This window comes from Urocitellus parryii, chromosome 1, assembly GCF_045843805.1.
Source record: "Urocitellus parryii isolate mUroPar1 chromosome 1, mUroPar1.hap1, whole genome shotgun sequence".
Taxonomy (NCBI): Eukaryota; Metazoa; Chordata; class Mammalia; order Rodentia; family Sciuridae; genus Urocitellus; species Urocitellus parryii.
The window spans coordinates 93,847,195-93,864,478 of NC_135531.1; the positions used below are offsets into that span (position 1 = coordinate 93,847,195).

Consider the following 17,284-nt stretch of genomic DNA (forward strand, 5'->3'; position numbering starts at 1 on the left):
AGTTTATAGCATGAATATAGTTTCTGGTAACTTTTAATAAAAAAAACAGCAAATTGTCAACACAAGTCTTTTGTTTACATTTCTTGAAAGTGCTTCCTATTCAGTGATGAAATGTAACATCTAGAAATGTTGGAAATATCATCTTATTGAAAAAAATTTCTTTTTTTTTTTAAACAATTTTAGGCATTTATTGAAATGGCAACAACAGAAGATGCTCAGGCTGCAGTGGATTATTATACAACCACACCAGCATTAGTATTTGGCAAACCAGTGAGAGTTCATTTATCCCAGAAGTATAAAAGAATAAAGGTATCCTCTCCCCCCTCCCCTAACCCTCCAGGTTATGTATAGGTAACCTCTCAATACATCATTTTATTAACTTTGTCTGTTTTAAATTGCTGTTTTAAAAAAATAGGATTGACCAACAGTTTACTTTACCTTTTTCCCCTTTTAAAGAAACCTGAAGGAAAGCCAGATCAGAAGTTTGATCAAAAGCAAGAGCTTGGACGTGTGATACATCTCAGCAATTTACCCCATTCTGGCTATTCTGATAGTGCTGTCCTTAAGCTTGCTGAGCCGTATGGGAAAATAAAGAATTATATATTGATGAGGATGAAAAGTCAGGTAATAAATACATAAATTACTTTTTAAGATATTCATTTGGCTGAGAATATAGCTTAATGGTTGAGCCATTGTGTAATGTGTAAGTTTCTAGATTCGACTCCCAGTACCAAAAAGAAAATACATATAAGTCTTCTTAGCCATATAATGACTGAGATTTTTTTCCCCATAGTAGGTATGCATACAAAGCATTGAATAAATTCTGATAATAAAAAGCTTTTAGTTTTTGTTTTGTTTTGTGTAGTCCTGGTTTTGAACTCAGGGAACTGTACCACTGAGCTACATCCCCTGTGCCCACAGCCCTTTTAATTTTTGTATTTTGAGATAGGGTCTTGCTAAGTTGACTGGGGCTGGCCTCAAAGTGTGATACTCCTGCTTCAGTCTCCAGGTTTGCTGAGATTCTATAATCCCAGCAATTTCAGGCTGCAGTTTGGCTTTTTGTTTTATGTTACCAAATTGATAACACCCACTTCTAATCAAACTAACGTTGTTTGAAGGTGTGGTGTTTTGTTGTTTGTTTTGGTACTAGAATTGAACTCGGGAACTCGGCCACTGAGCCACATCCTCAGCCCTATTTTATTTGTAGAGACAAGGTCTCACTGAGTTGCTTAGCACCTCTCTATTGCTCCTGTCTCATTAAGAGTGTTTTATAAGTATTCTATATTATAGGCTTTTCCAAATCTGAAAATAATGGCTAAATTGTCCCATGCTTGTATTCCAGATTTGATAGCTATGACACATCCTATAATCCCAGTGGCTTGGGAGTCTAGAAGGAGAATTTTGAGTTCAAAGCCAGCCTTAGCAACTTAATAATGCCCTGTCTCTAATATTCATCCATTCGCTTGCTTGTTTATTTATTTATTCATTCGGTGCTGAGACTCGAACCCAGTGCCTCACACATGCAGGGCAAGTGTGCTTCCACTTAACCATAGCCCCAGCCACTCTAATAAAATATTTTTTAAAAGGGCCGGGGATAGCCATGGCACAGTATGGTGGCACAAACCTATAATCCCAGTAGCTCTGAAGTCTGAGATGGGAGGATCAAAAGTTCAAAGCCACCCTCTGGCAACTTAGCAAGATAATAAGCAATTCAATGAGACCCTGTCTCTAAATAAAATACAAATGGGACTAGGGATGTGGCTCAGTGATCCAGTGCCCCTGAGTTATTTCCCATCACCAAAAATAATAAAAGGACTGGGGATGTGGTGCCATGCATGCTTACGTGTTCCTGGGTTCAAGCCCTGGTATTTCCCCCCCCCCCAAAATTTTTTTTTTCAGAGGTTTGAAGTCAGTTCACTAGAAGACAACCCTTGGTTCAATGCCCAGCAGCCCCCCTCCAAGAAAAAAAAAATTGGAGAGTGTCCTTTTACTGTTTTCCAGCTCAACATTCTGAGTTTTCTAGATTTTTAAAATTTTTCTTATATTATTTGTGTTAATATCTACTAGGTTTATTTATTTATTTTTAATTTCTTTTATAGAAAGACTGCATAAAAATGTTTTTATGTTTGTTTGGTTTTGGTACTAGGGATTGAACCCAGGGGCACTTAACCACTGAGCCACATCCCCAGCCCTTTTTGTGTTTTACTTAGAGACAAGGTCTCACTGAGTTGCTTGGTGCTTCGACTTTGCTGAGGCTGGCTTTCAACTCGTGATCCTCTTGTCTCAGCCTCCCAAGCTACTGCACCCAGTTTAAAAATGGTTTTGTTTGATGCTATAGTGACTTTAGGGACTTCATAAACCTGATAGGTTGTCCACTGCCTTTTTTCATTGTGGCTCAGTTTTTTTTTAAAGTGTTGCTATGTTAACGATTAAGTTTTCCTAATGAGGGGCTGGGGATGTGGCTCAAGCGGTAGCGCGCTCGCCTGGCATGCGTGCGGCCCGGGTTCGATCCCCAGCACCACATACCAACGAAGATGTTGTGTCCGCCAAGAACTAAAAAATAAATATTGAAAATTCTCTCTCTCTCTCTCTCTCTCTCTCTCTCTCTCTCTCTCTCTCTCTCTCTCTTTAAAAAAAAAAAAAAGTTTTCCTAATGAGAATAGAACAAATATTACTGTACAATTCTGAGAATTGATATCCTTAATGGGTTTTCTTTTTATTTTAGGCCTTTATTGAGATGGAGACCAGAGAAGATGCAATGGCAATGGTTGACCATTGTCTGAAAAAAGCCCTTTGGTTTCAGGGGAGATGTGTTAAGGTTGACCTTTCTGAGAAATATAAAAAACTAGTACTGAGGGTATGTACTGCTTGATTTCTCATCATTAAAAAACTTAATATATTAAGTGACAGACTCTGGCTGTATTGCGCAATCTGGCCCCTAACTCCTGGACTCATGTAGTCCTTGTGCCTCAACCTTAGTCCCAAGAAGGTGGGCTACTTGTGCATGTTACTGTGCCCAGCCAACTGATACCACAGCATTCTTGTTCAGATTTTTATAAGATTTGATTATTGAAAGACAACACCCTTTTTTCTGGTTTTTCTCTAGTAGCAGAAGTGTCTTTATAACTAAAATTTTGATTGAACAGCTTGTTACCAGAATGTTTATTATACACTCTTGTTAGGTGATTTTGATGAACTGAGTATCCTCAGTTTGAGATCTTGGGCATGGTAACAGGGATTCAGTGAGTTAATTATGTAAGGATGGCCACCAAATGTTAATGGATGATCGTATATTCTATAAATTAGTATATGGATGATCATATATTCTATAAATGAGTATATGTTGATGCAGTTATTTCACATCTGCAAAATGTTTCTTCTCTTTTTAGATTCCCAACCGAGGTATTGACTTACTGAAAAAAGACAAATCCCGGTAATTTCATTTTTTATATTTTTATATGCATTAGTATGTTAAATTTTTATTTTTCCAACCCCCCAAAATTCATTGTGGTGCATCTTTTTAATTTCAGAAAGAGATCTTATTCTCCAGATGGCAAAGAATCTCCAAGTGATAAGAAATCTAAAACTGATGGTTCTCAGAAGACTGAAAGTACAACTGAAGGTAAAGAACAAGAAGAGAAGTCAGGTGAAGATGGTGAGAAAGATACAAAGGATGACCAGACAGAACAGGAACCTAATATGCTTCTGGAATCTGAAGATGAGCTACTTGTAGATGAAGAAGAAGCAGCAGCACTTCTAGAAAGTGGCAGTTCTGTGGGAGATGAGACTGATCTTGCTAATTTAGGTGATGTGACTTCTGATGGGAAAAAGGAACCTTCAGATAAAGCTGTAAAAAAAGATGCAAATGCAAGTGCTTCAGCAGCAGCAAAGAAAAAGCTTAAAAAGGTAAATAATGTTTTATATTGGATTGTTTTTATACAAAAATATATATAATTTTTTCAGATTATTTACTGAAGCAGGGCCCAATAATGAGAAGTATGTTACTAGTATCAGAAAAACAAAACAAAAAGATATAAAAACATTTAAGTAAAATCTCTGCAATAAATAAATAGAACATTTTATTGTAGTTCTAACAAAGAAGCAGCTAATTTGAAAAGAGAACTTCTTAGTAATGAGTCATAACTTACATATTCTTCTGTATTATAGTGGTCATATAAAAGTACTCGTGGGACATCCTTAGAGTACAGCTTATATTAAAAAAAGATGGGGTTTGAGTTTGCAGTAGGTTAACTGACCAAACATAATTTAAAGAATTTATCCTATTTGAGAAATGTGGGCTTAGTAGGCACTTTGATTTAAAAACAATTTTACTAGAAAAGTTATATATAAAGATATAAATATAAAAATTTATTACATGCTAAAAAGTAAAATGATCCCCAGTACCACAACCCTGGCATGTTGGGGTAAAATGTGATAAAATGATGACGTGGTGAAATGAGGCTTAAGATGGGTATGGTGTGGTATCATGCCTGTATTTCCTGGTGCTTGGGAATGAGGCTGAGGCAGAAGGATCTTTAGTTTGAAGCTAGCCTAGGCAACATTGAGTTTCTCATCTCAAAAAAAAAGAAAAGAAATACTGCCAGGTATGGTGGTACATGTCCATAGTTTCAGTGACTCTGAGGCTGAGGCAGGAGGATTGCAAGTTCATAATCCTAACAACTTGGCAAGACCCTGTATCAAAATAAAAAAGGATGGGGATGTGGCTTGGTGCTTAAGCACTCACAGGTTCAATTCCCCAGTGCCAAAAATGAAAGAAGACTTAATATTTCCTTTTAATCTGTAAGTTTTAATGGCTTGGTCACACAGCTTATATATTAGTTTATTATTCTGCCTGAAGTATATAGTCATTGTGTAATAATGTTTACCCTTGTAGAAAGTTAATGATTGAGCACTAATAAATGCCATAAATTTTTCTAAGCTCTTTATATATGTGCATTTAAATCCTCACAGTAAACATGCAGTAGGTACCATTATTAAACCCCTTTCCATAAATCAGGGTTTTTGTTTTTGTGGTACTGGGGATTGAATCCCTGGTACCTCATGGACACTAGCTAAACACTCTGTCACTGAGCTACGCTCTCCAGCCCTTTTCCATTTCTAAATTTAGGGAATTGAATTCTGGAGAAGTTCAATAACTTGTCATAGTTTGTACTGCTTCTAAATAGTAGATCCAAAATTTAAACCTAAATAGTCATGCAGCAGAACTTGTTTTCTTAATGATTACACTGTATCAAAGTTGAGGGGTTTTCTCAACAAAAGTTGTATTGCAAGGTATTATCTTGCAGAGAATGTTACTCAACTGCTTTTATCAAATCGGTTCTGCTTAATAGTCTCAGAAAGTGTGGAAATGAATAGTCTTATATCAATTACTTTCTTTGTATGAGTCAGGCCTTTCATTAGTTTTTGGTTTTTTGTGCTGGGGATGAAATCCAGGACTTGGCACATCTATTGATGAAGTACTCACTGCCATTGAGTTACATCCCCAGCCCTATTCTTTATTATTTTCTAGTACTTACAATCAAGTCCAAGGATTCTCACATGCTGGGTAAGAGCACTACCATTAAAACCCATCCCAGACCCATTATTTAAATTTGAAACAAACTAAATTGTCGTAAAAGTCATCAGTGCCAAGAACAATGGTGCAATCCCAACAACTCCAGAGACCGAGGCAGGAGGATCCGAAGTTTGAGGCCAGCCTTGGCAGCTTAGCAGAACCCCTCAAAATAAAAAATAAATCTCAAATAAGCTGCGGGGAGGCATAATGGCACACTCCTGTTGTAATCCCTGCAGCTCAGAAGAGTTGAGATAGGATCTTGAGTTCGAATCCAGCCTCAGCAAAAGCGGGGTGCTAAGAATTTCAGGCCCTGTCTCTACATAAAATACAAAATAGTGGCTCAGTAGTTGAGTGTTCCTGAGTTTAATCTAACTTGGTACCCCATCCCTAATAAAAAGCTGCAGATGTGACTCATTGATATAGTGTCCCTGAGTTAGTTTGATCCCCAGTACCACAAAAAAAAAAGAAGTTACACGTGATTTGGGGGGAGTGAAAGGAAAAGGTTAGCATTTTGAGAGAATTGAATAAAGACAAAAGACGCGCTATCCCTTTCCGTTCAAGTAAAACAAATGGAAGGGATGCTGCAGGATAATTGTTGCAGAGTAAATTTGTCTTTCTTAACAGCGTCGTTTCCCAGGGAGTATGGAAGGTTTTGTCACTCTAGATGAGGTTGGTGATGAGGAAGATTCGGAACTTCAGAAACTTCGTAAATCGGGCATGGCATTTAAATCTGGTGACAAAAATGATGATGGTTTGGTTGAAATTAAGGTGGACAAGATCGAGGAACTTGATCAAGAAAATGAAGCTGCGTTGGAAAATGGAATAAAAAATGAGGAAAATACAGAACCAGGTGCTGAATCTGCTGAGGCTGCTGATGACCCCAACAAAGATACAAGTGAAAATGCAGATGGCCAAAGTGAAGAAAATAAGGAAGACTATACAATCCCAGATGAGTATAGAATTGGACCATACCAGCCCAATGTTCCTGTTGGTGAGCTTTAAGGCTTTGTTATTCCCTCTTATCCCCCTTACTAAAATAATATGTAAATTTTGCTTTTATTAATATAAGCTTTGATAGTATGTTAAACTAGCTTGTTGTGGGTTTTTTGATTTGTTTATTCCAGTGGGGAATAGTTTGTACATCTAAGTAATAATATTCTCTTTTCTTCTTCCACATGTCTCTTGATTTTGTATTATGTTATTATTCCACAGTGTTCTCTCTGCTCATAGTTTTCAGAAAATTACTCATTGCTTTTTGTTTAGTGTTTCTGTATTATATTTCTGTCTTTTATTTTTTAAGAATACAGTTAGGTGGGATCTTAAACTATTTATTGTGGGTTTGGGTTTATTTTGTTTATAGCATAGGACATACGGAACTTCCCACAGTTACGTTGTCTGATTCAAGTTATATTGATAGGAGAAACAATTTGAGACTACTCAATTTGTAAGAATGTATGTTTGTGTTTCTAGGTATAGACTATGTGATACCTAAAACAGGGTTTTACTGTAAGCTGTGTTCACTCTTTTATACAAATGAAGAAGTTGCAAAGAATACTCATTGCAGCAGCCTTCCTCATTATCAGAAATTAAAGGTAAGGCTAAATCTAAAAGAGGAGAGCTCTTTGGTGAAAACTAACAAATCATTTAAGTTACAGAATTAAAATGAGATAAGTAAAATAAATGTGTTGTTTCTGGACCCAGTGCAGTGCTTTAGCCTGAAGATATTTTCTTTCAATTGATGGGCTTTAAGCAGTTTAATGAATTCTAGAAACATCTATTGAGCCTCTTTTCATAGTTCACTCCAATTAAATAAAGAAAATTTAGTAATATCTAGCGATATTATAAATTATCTGTTATAATTAAAAACACCCAAAATGTGCTGGGCCTTTTGGCACATACCTATACTCCCAGGGAGGCAGGAGAGGATCACAAGTTCAAAGCCAGCCTCAGCAACTTAAGGAGACCTTATCTCAAAATTTAAAAGAAGACAACAGACCCAATGTGGCTCAGTGGTTTTGATACCCTTGATTTCATCCTTGGTACCCAAAAATAAACAAACACGGGCTGGGGATGTGGCCCAAGTGGTAGCACGCTCACCTGGCATGCGTGCGGCCCGGGTTCGATCCTCAGCACCACATACAAACAAAGATGTTGTGTCCGCCAAAAACTGAAAAATAAATATTAAAAATTAAAAAAAAAAACACATGGTAATATGTGTAGATGCTAGAGGTCTAAATTCCAAGTGAGATGATGTAAGGCTTTATCAACTTTGTACAATGCCATGTCCCTATGTAATTTTTTTACCAACATTATTTCCTAGTAATGACACTCTTCCATTTTTTTTTTAATATTTATTCTTAAGTTTTAGGTAGACACAGTGTCTTTATTTTACATTTATGTGGTGCTGAGGATCAAACCCAGTGCCTCCTTCATGCTAAATGAGCACTCTCCCACTGAGCCACAACCCCAGCCTACTCTTCAGTTATTTTTAAGTTGTAGATGTACAGTAACTTTTTATTTTTATGTGGCGCTAAGGATCAAAGCCCAGTGCCTTTCTCATACAAGGTGAGCACTCTACCTCTGAGCTACAGCCCTCAACATGTTGAGTGTCCCTAATATGGAAATCCAACATCAAACTTTTGAGAACCAACATGATGCTATAAGTATAAAAAAGTACTTTCAGGAGCTGGAGCCAGAGCTCAGCGACAGAACACTTGGGTAGCATGAATGAATCTCTGGATTCAATTTCCAGCACCATACAGTAAAAAGAAATTGCCTTCAGGCTATGTGCATAAGGTATTCATAAAATAAAATATAATTTTTTATTTAGACATGGGTCTTGTACAGTGCATAATATCTCCTTACGCTTTTGCGCACATTCAAAAATCTGAGATTCAAAATACTTGTAATCCCTAGGACCTGTCCAGGTAAGGGACATTCAACCTGTACAGCAGTCAGTTATCAAAAACATTTTCTATGTTGACTAGATGGATAATTATTTAGAATTATTGTTCCTGCCTACATCACTTTTGTTTCTTTTTAATATAACTATTTTTTAATTTATATTTAATGTGGTGCTAGGCACTTGCTAGGAAAGTGCTGTACCATTGAGCTACAACCCAAGCCTGAATATAACTATTCTTGCTACCTATATGTCTCTTACAATTATGGATATGACAAAAGTATGGTGTTTATTCTCAGCAGTAACTGCAGTTGTGTTTGTGCGTGTATGTGTATAGTGGGGATTCAACCCAGGACCCTCCTGCACGTTAAAAGCATGTGCCATGCCACTGAACCTAGTGTAATATTGTTGCTTTCTTTGATTTTAAGCTGTTCAGGGTTAGAAAACTTAGTGGAAGCACTCTTGCCCTGCATGTGTGAGGCGCTGGGTTCGAGTCTCAGCACCACATAAAGGCCTGCCAACAACAAACAGGCGAATGGATGAATTTTTTTTTTTTTTTTTTTTTTAAGAGAGAGAGACAGAGAATTTTTTAATATTTATTTATTTTTTTTTAGTTTTTGGCGGACACAACATCTTTGTATGTGGTGCTGAGGATCGAACCCGGGCCGCACGCATGCCAGGCGAGCGCGCTACCGCTTGAGCCACATCCCAGCCCGAATGGATGAATATTAGAGACAGGGCATTACTAAGTTGCTAAGGCTGGCTTTGAACTCAAAATTCTCCTAGACTCCCAAGCCACTGGGATTTTGTTTCTTATTAAATTAGTATAGGAATAATATGAAAGTGGTTTCTAGGTGCTCATATTTGGTCTGTTGGAGATGGCTCATTTCATTGTTTCCTTCTATTAAAAAGAAACTTTTTAATAAAAAAGCCCCAGTCAGGGCTGGGGTTGTGGCTCAGTGGTAGAGTGCTTGCCTTGCATGTGTGAGGCACTGGGTTTGATCCTCAGCACCACATGAATAAAATACATTTCTATTTTATTCATCTAAAGGAAACTTTGTCAAGCTGGGAATATACCTCAGTTGGTTGAGTGCTTGCCTCTTATGCACAGTGCCCTGGGTTCACTCCCCAGCACTACAAATAAAGAAATTTTGTCATCTGGGCATGGTGGCACATGCCTGTAATCACAGTGGCTTGGGAGGCTGATGCAGGAGGATTATGAGTTCAAAATCAGCCTCAGCAACTTAGTGAGACCCTAAGCAATTCAGCAAGATCCTGTCTAAGTAAAAAAAGGGCTGGAGGATGTGGCTCAGTGGTAAAGCCACCCTTGGTTCAATCCCTAATACCAAAAAAAAAAAAAGAAAAGAAAAAGAAATTGTCAACTATTAGGAAATATAGTACCTTGCTAATATATGATAAATTGATAATTGGGTGTTTTGTGGGGTGGGGTTATTCATGTTCATTTTCTCTTTAAGGATATAATAGCTTATAAGCTTCCCGTCAATTTGCAGTAACCAGAGTTGACACATTTCGACAAAAGAAGTTAAACTTTTGGTATTTTATTTATTTATTTATTAAAGGAAAGCCACACATCATGGCTTTCATCTTTTTTTAATTTTATTTTTTAGAGTTTTTTTTTTGTGTGTTTTTGTTTTGTTTTGTTTTGTTTTGTTTTTAGTTTTCAGTGGACACAACATCTTTGTTTGTATGTGGTGCTGAGGATCAAACCCAGGCCGCATGCATGGCAGGCGAGTGTGCTACCGCTTGAGCCACATCCCCAGCCCAACTTTTGGTATTTTAGATTAGATTTTTAAATTATTTCTGTGCTTGAATTGGTGTCTTCAGTAGAGCTCATGTCTAGGAACTCTAGAAGTCTCACGTTTAGCGGTGGCTCATCAAGCTATATTTGTGGCCCAGTGCCTACTCTTGAAAATAAAATTTTATTGGAACGCAGGCATGATTATTAAGTATTGTTTCTGACTGCTTTAGTTGAGCACTAGTTGCAACAAAGACCTGGTGCTCCACAAGCCTTATATATTTATTACCATTCCTTTGAAAACATTTGTTAACAATTAAGACCATTGAATAAATGCATGCCATTTTAATTAATCTATGTTCTTGGAGTAGCACCAATTCTATGTGACTGTTTGTATTTTCATCTATAAAAGTTAGGGTTAATTGCATAATTGAAGTGTCCATTTTTCACATTTATCATTTTTTTCCCCATGCCTTATTTGTGGTGTCCTGAACCAGTTGAGTTTTGTATACTTAAGAATAAACTCATTCTTGAAGTATTAATAAATTTCTAGTTTAAATTTTACTCAGGTCCCTAAGCTTGGATGGAATGTTTTAGAATTAATGTATGTTAATATTTTTCTTCATGCCTTAATTTCTATAATTTTTTTTTCTTCTCAGAAATTTCTGAATAAATTGGCAGAAGAACGCAGGCAGAAGAAGGAGGCTTAATATGTTCAAGAAGCTTAATTTCAAAGAAAACAATGGTTCTTTGTTTTTAATGTTAACCTTTTTTAAATACAATACTGATAGTTAGAAGAAAACTATTGTACTCTTTTGTTTTAGTGGAAAAATAATAGATGTCTGTTCATGTGTTAAGTGTTATAGCAAAAAAAAATACACATACGGTTAAGTTAATGAAGAATAGTTTTTGTTTCATCAGAATGGCAACAGACAGAAGTACTTTGTAGAGACTGACTCCATAAGCTACGTTAAGACAACTTGCACCACTAAGTAAAAGATAACATAGAACCTTTCAGAGAAATGAAATCTAGTCGTTCCAAGCTTCAAAGAAATGTCAATTTTTGATTCCATTCAATAAAGAACAAAAACAATTGTATTTTTATTACTTTCATCTGAAACATTCCACATTTTAATCTGAGCCTTGCAGACTTTTCATTTGGAGTTTGAAGCTGTTTTGGTTGCATTCATTTAAAGAACTTCATGTGAAATTGGCAATTCAAATGCAGGTGCAGTTTTCTTTTAATGTCATGCTATTGTTTAGGTAATAAGAAATATTAAGTAATTGGCTTTAGATTTTGTAATTTTTCCCTGAGTTCCTGCTAGGTTTTGTATTCTAGTAGTCAATGTATTTTCAGTGAAATGTAAAAATATTCCCGTTCTCTTTGACCAGTATTAATTTCTTGAGATCTACTGCTTGTCACTTGAATCCTATAGCTGTCATACATCGCTGGTATAAGCAATATTTGATTTTTGAAGTGTGTAGACCATCTCTTCATATTTTCAAGATGTAATTTCAACATTTCTGCATTTTAAAGTTTGGCCATAATTCTAGACGCACGCTTCTAATTCATGTACCTGCACATGTGACCTTTGTGAACAAAAATTTGCATGTATAATCTGTGTTTACTTGTAACTCTGGTTATTTACTGCTTATATCTGTGGATTCAAGTTACTGAAGTGAATACCAATAAAAAAATCCTAGGCCATGTTCATTGGTTATACATGTTTGGAATGTTAACCAATATATTTGTCAGTTGTGATTTTTATTCACTGTTACACTTTTGTGCATGCTTTAACAAATTATTACTTTTTTAATCTAGAGTGAGTGTTCTAAAGACTGCTACTAAAGATCTGAATTTTAAACTTTTTGGTGCTGGTGGATTTCTTGTTCCTGTTACATAACTAAAATGTATTTTGGGTTTTTTTTTGTTGTTGTTGTTGTTTTTTTAAGAGGGATGGTTTAAAGCATTAAGGGTGAAGAAATTGCAAAGTTTGTTTAGTCATGTCCATACCTTTATAGAATTGGGACATGAAGTAACAAGAATTACTTCTGCTAGCCTTTCAGTATAGTTATGTAGGAATTCTTGGTGTTGAATTATCTGTTTTCTAAAGTTTTTTTTTTTTAATTTTTAAAAATAAAACCTGTAGTGATTATTTGAAACTCCTAGCTGAAGTTTATTAAACAATATTTCAAATAGTTGGGTAAAATTTTATGGTTTCCAGGTGGATGCAGCAGCACATGCTTGAAAAATCCCAAATCCTGGTAACTTGGGAGACAGAAGTATGAGGAGTTTGAGGCCAGCCTCAAAAATTGGTGACTTAGTGAAAGCCTATAAAGTTTTTATTTTCTCATAATTAAAAAAAAAAAGGACTGGGGATATATGTAGCTCAGTGATAAAGTGCTCCTGGGTTCAATCTCCAGTTCCCATTCAGCCCCATTTATTTATTTATTTATTCTTTTTTTAAATATTTATTTTTTAGGTGTAGATGGACACAATATAATGCCTTTATTTTTATGTGGTGCTGAGGATCGAACCCGGCTCCTGCCCATGCTGGGCAAGGGCTCTACTGCTGAGCCACAATCCCAGCCCTCCCCCCCCTTTAAATTTTTCTTTATTTTTTTACAGTATCCTTGGTTGAAGGGTAGATTACTATTTTAATGTAACATGCACAAAAAATCCTTGCCAGTTCACTTTAAATTTTATCTTTTACTAATTACCCTCTTGTTTTATTCCATTTTTAACTAACAGCAGCTGAAGAAAGCATTATGTACAACATTGTAGATTTTGTTAGATTTAAAGATGTTTAGTTTTTTTCTGATAACATTTAGAATTCCTAAATTTTCATAAATAAGCTGCTAGTAATGTACATTTCTAATATCTATTTATCAGACTGGCACATGTCCACTTAAACCTTCTGGTTGTACAGTTTAAGAACAGTTTCCCTGTCATGATTTCAGTCTTATTTGGAAATGGATGAAAGCTTTTAGAAATACCCTGGGTTTAGCTAAGCACAGTGGCACATGCCTGTGATCTCAGTGACCAAGGAGGCTGAAGCCTGAGGGTCACAAGTTCAAAGCCAGCCTCATGGGCTGGGATTATAGCTCAGTTGGTAGAGTGCTTGCCTAGCACATGTGAGGCACTGGGTTCAATCCTCAGCACCACATAAAAATAAAATTTAAAAATTAAGGTATTGGGGGTGGGGATGTGGCTCAAGCAGTAGCGCGCTCACCTGGCATGCGTGTGGCCTGGGTTCGATCCTTAGCACCACATACAAAGATGATGTATCCACCGAAAAACAAATAAGGTATTGTGTCCATCTACTATAAAAAATAATTTTAATCAAAAGCCAGCCTCAGCAACGTAGCATGACCCTATCTGGGGGATTAAGGGGAACGGTGCTAAAGTGCCCCTGGGTTTAAATTGTAGTACCAAAAAAACATGATTTTTTTCCCTTAAATTCATTGCTAGTTAAATTGGGATACCAAGTGTCCTCAGTGATGAGGCTTCAGTTCAGTTGGGTAGCTATAATATAATTCCATTTTGTTGGGCACAACCATTTGGGAGGCTAGAAAGGTGTGATCACTTGAGCCCGAGTTTAAGTCCAGCATGGGCAGCATAATCCTGTTTCAAAAGTTTTTTTCTGAAGATAACTTGCTATTCAGGAAGATGAGTTTGTGAACATGGTATACACCACCAGCACCTGGATTTTAAAATGAGTTTAAGGAACTTTTTACCAGAAGAAGGAGGGGCATCTCCCAGCTGGCCTCTAGCTTGTGACCCTCCTGCCCCAGATTCCCAAGGAAGTAGGTTTGAAGGTGTGTGCCACTATGCCCTGTTTCTTAAAAAAAAAAAAAAAAAAAAAAAAAAATCCCTTCCTAAGAGGAAGAGATACCTTTGGCCCTTTCATTAAGGTGATGTGGCAGGTAGTACCGTTAGAAAAGAAGAATGTAAAACTATGTAATTTATTTTATTGAGCATTGGTTTTTGCATGTTAATTGATAAAAGCTCATGCACTGTAACTTTATGATCTGGGTATGGTGGTGTTCCTGTAATTCCAGATACTTGGGAGGTGAGGCAAGAGGATACCACATTCAAGGTCAAGTCCTGTCTGAAAAAAAACTTGGGCCATAGTTCAGTTGTTGAGAGCCCCTGCGTTGAATCCTCAGTACATCAAAAGAGAAGATGTACTACATCTCTATGAGGATACTTGTTGGTCTCCATCCATCATAGTATGTAGTTCAGTATAACTTGAAAGCTAGTTAAAGTGTTTAATGGTTTGGGGTTTGAGATTGTATTCACTGACAAAGGACCCTGAGCCAATTTTTGAGCTAAATTTTATATATATATATATATATATATATATATATATATATATATATATATATATATATATAAAATGTATTTTTTTAAGTTGGGCACAATACCTTTATTTTGTTTATTTTTATGTGGTCCTGAGGATGGAACCCAGGGCCTTGCAAGAAAGTGTTCTACCGCTGAGCCACAACCCCCAGCCTTTCTCTATTTAAAGGACCCATCCACTGATGAAAGTTTTTACAACCATTGGAGGTTTATTATACTCAAGAAATTGGTGTGTGAACTCTTTTCTTAGTACCAGTGGTTTTCAAATGTTAATATACATCAAAATTACCTGGCTGTGTGAACAGTGCATGACCCAGAGTTTTAATTTGTTGAGTTTGGAATAATGATAATTTGCATTTTAGAACCCAGGAGCACTCTACCACTGTGTTACATCTCCAAGCCCTTTTTAATTTTGAGATGGGGTTTTCTAAAAGTTGCCCAGGCTGGCCTTAAACTTCTAATCCTCCTGCTTCAGCCTCCAAACAGCTGGAATTACAGGTATGTGCCTCTGTGTCTGGCAATAATTAGCATTTTAAATGGGTTTCCATGTGATAGTGATGTAAAGGATTAGGGACCATCCAGAGATCTATTGCTGTACCTACATCTAAAGAAGTGTTTGTAGTGTTGGTGTGCTAGTGCACTCCTGTAATCCCAGCCAGCCACTCTTTTTTTTTTTTTTTTAAGAGAGAATTTTAACATTTATTTTTTCTTAGTTCTCGGCAGACACAACATCTTCGTTTGTATGTGGTGCTGAGGATCGAACCCGGGCCGCTTGAGCCACATCCCCAGCCCCCCAGCCACTCTTGAGGTGGAGGCAAGAGTATCACAAGTTTGAGGCTAGCTTCAGCAATTTGGCTCTAAGCAATTTAATGAGAACTTGTCTCGAAAAGGACTGGGAATTGTGGTTAAGTGCCCCTGTATTCAATCCTTGGTACAAAAAGGAATAAAAAGTTTTTTCCCAGGCACAATTTTGGAGGCTGAGGCAGGAGGATTGCAGGTTTGAGGCCAGCCTCAGCAACTTGGGGAGATCCTGTCAAAATAATCTGGGGGTATACCTCAGTAGTAAAGTACCCCCTGGGTTAAATCCCTAGGACCCAAAATACAGTTTGTGCTTGGCATTTGTAACCAGATGCCTGGAATGGTTGGTTAACAGTTACATAATACTAGATTCCTTACTTTAAAAAGCTAAAACCAGGGGCTGCAGTTATGGTTCAGTGGTAGAACACTTTCCTGGCAGGTGGAATTAGAGGTATGTGCCTCTGTGTCTGGCAGTAATTTTTGCATTTTAAATGGGTTTCCATGTGATAGTGATGTATTCAATCCTTAGCACCACATAAAAATAAAGGTATTGTGTCCATCTACAACTAAAAATTCTAAAAAAAATAAAAAACTAGTCTGATGTGGTAATCCCAGCGATTTGATAGGCTAAGGCAATTTGGCAAGCAAGACAATTATCTCAAGCACATGCAGTTCAGTGGAACAGCGCTCCTGGGTTCCTTGTGCAATACTTTCCCCAAACAAAATGCTAAAACTAAAGGGAAGACTGGGAAGTGCTAACCATTTGGACTCCTGTCCAATACAAAGCATTTTTAAAAATCATAGGAGAGAGCCTTTTTTTCAGGTCTGGCTGGGGTTTTTTGTACAAAGTTTTATAATTTTATAGGAACTTTCAGAAATATCAAGGTAAGTAGGGCAGAGAGAAGTTTTCAGGGATTTGCTGTTATTCCTGCCATGTTTTCTTCTCCTTTTCCTTTTTTTTTTTAATACCATCTTTTTCCAATGCTACTAGAGATCCAATCCAGGGCCTTGCACATGCTAGGCATATGCTTTATTACTGAGCTATATCCTCAGTTCTGTTGATACATATTAATATATTGTTGGCACTGGCTAGAACTCAGTTATGGCACTAACAATTGTGGGGATCTCAGTGGTAGAACACTTTACCAGCATGCTTGAGGCTTTGGGTTCATGTACACACCAGCAAAAAAAAGAAGGCAGCACTAGTAATTGGGCAAAATTTGAAGATAACAATCATTGGAAAAGTTTCCCAAAAGAATAAACATTTTAAGTATTTACTTTTGTGTTCCCAGCCCTGGCCTCTCCTTGAACTTTTACCTCAGAAGTGAATACAATTCTCAGAGTTCTAAGAAAGGTGTAGAGGGGCTTCGGGGAGCTTGGCCTGTAATTCAGCTGCTTGGCAGGCTGAGACAGGAGGATCGCAAGTTCAATGCCAGCCTCAGCAACAGGGAGGAGCTAAGCAATTCAGAGAGACCCTGAAATATAAAAATAAAAAAAAAATAAAAAGGGCTGGAGATGTGAAACAGTGGTTCAGAGCCCCTGGGTTCAAACCTGGTACAAAAAAAAAAACTTAAGCCGGCTTCAGGGAAGGTAGGGCGGAGGAGGGATGTATCTCAATGGAAAAATGCCCCTGGGTTCAACTCCAATGTTTTTTTTTTTTTTTTAAAGCCAATGCTCTTCCCTACCTTAGAAGGATTACTGTCACTGGGGGCCAGGATTGTGGCTCAGCGGTAGAGTGCTCGCCTAGCATGAGCGTGGGCCCTGGGTTCAATCCTCACATAAAAATAAATTAAAAAACATAAAGATAAAAGAAAAAATTACTGTCACTGATAGAGTTTGGATAGCCTTTCTTCAAAAGCGTGATACCATGCTTTATACATGGTAGTTTTT

General features: G+C 37.0%; 1 protein-coding gene across 6 annotated transcripts in view; it reads left to right on the forward strand.

Moving 5' to 3' along the window:
- Nucleotides 1-11,327, forward strand: part of Matr3 (matrin 3) — a 31,878-nt gene extending 20,551 nt beyond the window's left edge. For 5 of the 6 annotated variants that reach the window (XM_077800767.1, XM_077800779.1, XM_077800775.1 and 2 more), the window contains 8 exons: nt 184-309; nt 457-624; nt 2,726-2,857; nt 3,390-3,433; nt 3,531-3,906; nt 6,200-6,566; nt 7,046-7,167; nt 10,893-11,327. In XM_077800767.1, the coding sequence (XP_077656893.1) occupies nt 184-309; nt 457-624; nt 2,726-2,857; nt 3,390-3,433; nt 3,531-3,906; nt 6,200-6,566; nt 7,046-7,167; nt 10,893-10,943 (1,386 nt within the window). In that variant the 3' untranslated portion in view covers nt 10,944-11,327. The remainder of the gene's footprint in view (nt 1-183; nt 310-456; nt 625-2,725; nt 2,858-3,389; nt 3,434-3,530; nt 3,907-6,199; nt 6,567-7,045; nt 7,168-10,892) is intronic. The other variant, XM_077800776.1, reaches the window with a different exon arrangement.
- The last annotated feature ends 5,957 nt before the right edge of the window (nt 11,328-17,284 follow it).